Source organism: Poecilia formosa, unplaced genomic scaffold (assembly GCF_000485575.1).
Source record: "Poecilia formosa unplaced genomic scaffold, Poecilia_formosa-5.1.2 Scaffold2726, whole genome shotgun sequence".
Taxonomy (NCBI): Eukaryota; Metazoa; Chordata; class Actinopteri; order Cyprinodontiformes; family Poeciliidae; genus Poecilia; species Poecilia formosa.
This window is the reverse complement of record NW_006802665.1, coordinates 1-3,130: the sequence shown is the minus strand read 5'-3', so window position 1 is coordinate 3,130 and position 3,130 is coordinate 1. Positions and strand designations below refer to the sequence as shown.

Genomic DNA, 3,130 nt, shown 5'->3' with positions numbered 1-3,130 from the left:
TCGATAGGCGACACCTGCTGGAGAAGAAAAGAAGAAACGTGGATAACCACTTCTCACTGTGATATGTCAGCACAAGTGATTCACTTAGCTTCATAGCAGTTCTCAGTGTTTGTTGTCCACCAGGAACCATACAAATCACCTGGCCACAGGTGATTTGCTGAAGCAGCTCTGCAGGAAAATGGGAGATAGAAGCGAAAAGGAGCAGTCTCGTGGGATGATGCGACTCAGGAATATTGTGGATCCCAACTTTCCTGACACAGGTATTAGAATCAGACTCTAAAAACTGTTATATAAATGTTATAACGTATCTGCGGATCAGATCTAATTCATTTTGCAGCACGTGATCCTGGCAGTCTTTGGATAACGGGATTTCCAATTCAGTGTTTTTGTGATTGGGATTTTGGGGCATTTAGTATTTTTTAAAAGATAGTGACTATAAAATAAGCCAGATATCACCCTGTTTGACCCTCAAATTTTTGCTGTAAGAATTGTTAATAATTAGCTGATAAATTCCCCCAAATACATAAAGATTGCAAACGACACTCTGCTGCACCACCCTGGCTGTGCCAGAATGAAATATGAACTAGAAAATCTAGTTTATTATGGTATAATAATAATTATACTATAATAATATGATAAATTATTGCTTTGTCTTGTCACTCAGCTTGCTTTATCCTAACCTTGACTCATTTTTTTGTCTATCCAAACACTCCTTACTTTTGAAAGTGCCTCTTTGATAAAGCTTCTCCTGTTACTCCTCTCTTGGACAGTAAATGTTACTTTTTCTGATAAAAGAGAGGTTCAGCAGCAGAATGGCAGAACAAATCAGCCATTCCTTGACTGTTGCAGATTGTTTTATTTTTAATTCTAGCACATATATTTACATTTGAGCTTTTTAAGAATTCAGTGTTTTTCTATAGAATTTGAATTATTTTTTGGTAATTAGCAATGTAGTAAAATAATGGAAAACAAAGATCTCTCCCTCTTCATATTTAAAGAATTTAACATCCTGTGCTGACTGTGGTTCTGACAGTCTCTATTTACATGGGTGTCATTGAAGACTTTTAAAACGGCTGTCTCCGTGCTGTGGTTAGACCGGAAACCAAAGCGTTTCGTTATTGTTAGGAAGTTTTTTTTGTTTTGTTTTTTTAACTGCTTTTTCAATAATTTTACTGATGAATGGGAGGTCAGAGGTCGGCCTGTAATTCTGCAGTAGTGATTTCTTTAGATTGTTCTTTTGATCAGTGGTTTGATAACTGCTGTTTTCAAAGCCTGGGGGAAAATACCTGAAGAGAGCGATGAGTTTAATATTTGGATCAGATAATTAGCAATTTTTCATTCATTAGCAGTTTGTTTCTGGTCTCCGGTAGCAGAAGTAGGACTAAACAGAACAAATATTATAAGTCACGTATCTTTAAATAAACTTCACTATATTTATATAAGCCATTATTAAGACGGAGTTTATTGTGTCATGTGTTGTTTTAATCTATGTTTATTGCAGAATAATAATAAAACAGTTTTTTGATGAGTTATAGTAATATAATATATGTGTGTTGGTGGTTCTGCGTTCTGATCCAGGGATGGAAGCCTTCAGCCTGCGGTACCACTGTGGCCCGCTGATCGGCAGCGGCGGCTTCGGTTCTGTGTTTTCGGGTAACAGATTGTCAGACGGACTTCCAGTTGCCATAAAGAAGATCCCCAGAGACAAGGTCTACTGCTGGGCCAGACTGGTGAGGTTAAACTCCAGAACCAGAACCAGTTCAGTTTCCACCTGAACCCAGGTGTCTGCTGTACAGCAGAACCGCAGGAGGGATGGGGGGGGGTGTTCCTTGGAAACCTGTGATGGTTCCATCACAGGGAGTCATACCGACCTACCCAAATATGAGACCGATCATGATTGAGACCCATTTGGCTTGGTTCTGATTCTGTGGTGAATTAAATAGTTCCTTTATTTAATTCTTTATTCCTTTTTTTAACTCACATCTTGACGTCCCACAGACTGACGAGCTCAAAAAGGTTCCCATTGAGAAAAAGGTTCCCATTGAGATAGCCCTGCTGCAGCGGCTCTGTGAGGTCGGTGGTCACGGCGGCGTGATCTGCATGCTGGACTGGTTCGAGGTGGAGGGGCAGGGCTTCATGCTGGTGATGGAGCGGCCGCTACAGTGCCAAGATCTTTTTGACCTGGTCACGGACAGCGGCGGGTTGCCCGAACGCCTCGCTCTAAGGTGGGCCTGCGCTCGTTACTTTGGTGACATGCTACGACCCTGGGCGCGCTGATGACTTGGCTCCGCCAAACGCAGGTTCTTCAGGCAGACGGTGGAGGCGCTAAAGTTCGTTCACGCGCACGGCATCGTGCACAGAGACGTGAAGGACGAGAACATCTTGGTGGACACGCGGACGCTGGAGGTCAAGGTCATCGACTTCGGCTCCGCTGCTCTGCTGAAGGAAAAGGCGTACGACGACTTCGAAGGTATGGAGCCGCTGGGGCTAACGGGTCAGTCGGTTGGCGGAGCCTCATCTGTCCCCTCCCTACAGGTACAAGAGTCTACAGCCCACCTGAGTGGGTCCAGGCGCAGTCTTACCACGCTGAACCGCTCACCGTGTGGTCGCTCGGCATTCTCCTCTTCAACATGGTGTGCGGAGACATTCCGTTCCACTGCGACGAGGAAATCATAAAGGCCACGCCCTATTACACTCGACATGTCTCTAAAGGCAAGTGCCGACCTGCTACTCCCTAATAGTTTGAGTTGTGTGTGGTGCTGACTATGTCTGCCGCTTCCTGCAGAATGCAAGGCTCTGATTGATTGGTGTCTGTCGCTCCGGCCGGAGGACCGCCCCTCGCTGGAGCAGATCCTGATGCACCCCTGGATGGAGGTCGGGGAGAAAGAGAAAAACGAGGAAGGGGAGCACAGCTCGCTGCCCTTTGCAGCGCTCTGAACCGGGTCAGAATGGAAAAGGAAATATAGTCACTTTTATTTCATCAATAGCTGCTCCTCTTCCTCACCGCTCCAGGTGAGGAAGAGTGATGAAGAGGTGGAAAGCTGAACTCTGACTGATTTTTCATTTTTTGTCCAATTAAAACCGATTTAAGTTTTGCTGAAGTCTGGACATCGGTGCAAACCTTCACCGC

General features: G+C 44.7%; 1 protein-coding gene across 1 annotated transcript; it reads left to right on the top strand.

Annotated features, from left to right (window-relative positions):
• Window positions 1-1,580: 1,580 nt before the first annotated feature.
• On the top strand, window positions 1,581-2,779 carry LOC103133355 (serine/threonine-protein kinase pim-2-like). The gene is made up of 4 exons (XM_016667872.1): window positions 1,581-1,772; window positions 1,963-2,225; window positions 2,301-2,470; window positions 2,536-2,779. The coding sequence occupies exons 1-4, from the start codon at window positions 1,581-1,583 to the stop codon at window positions 2,736-2,738; spliced, it is 828 nt and encodes a 275-aa protein (XP_016523358.1). The 3' UTR covers window positions 2,739-2,779.
• Window positions 2,780-3,130: the final 351 nt, after the last annotated feature.

Bases quoted from the DNA above. Each gene is read 5' to 3' on its own strand.
- LOC103133355 (XM_016667872.1), top strand. From the start codon at position 1,581: ATGGAAGCCTTCAGCCTGCGGTACCACTGTGGCCCGCTGATCGGCAGC. The intron at 1,773-1,962 runs TGAACCCAGGTG...ATTTAATTCTTT, and splicing joins GAACCAGTTCAGTTTCCACC to ATTCCTTTTTTTAACTCACA. The intron at 2,471-2,535 runs GTATGGAGCCGC...CCCTCCCTACAG, and splicing joins GGCGTACGACGACTTCGAAG to GTACAAGAGTCTACAGCCCA.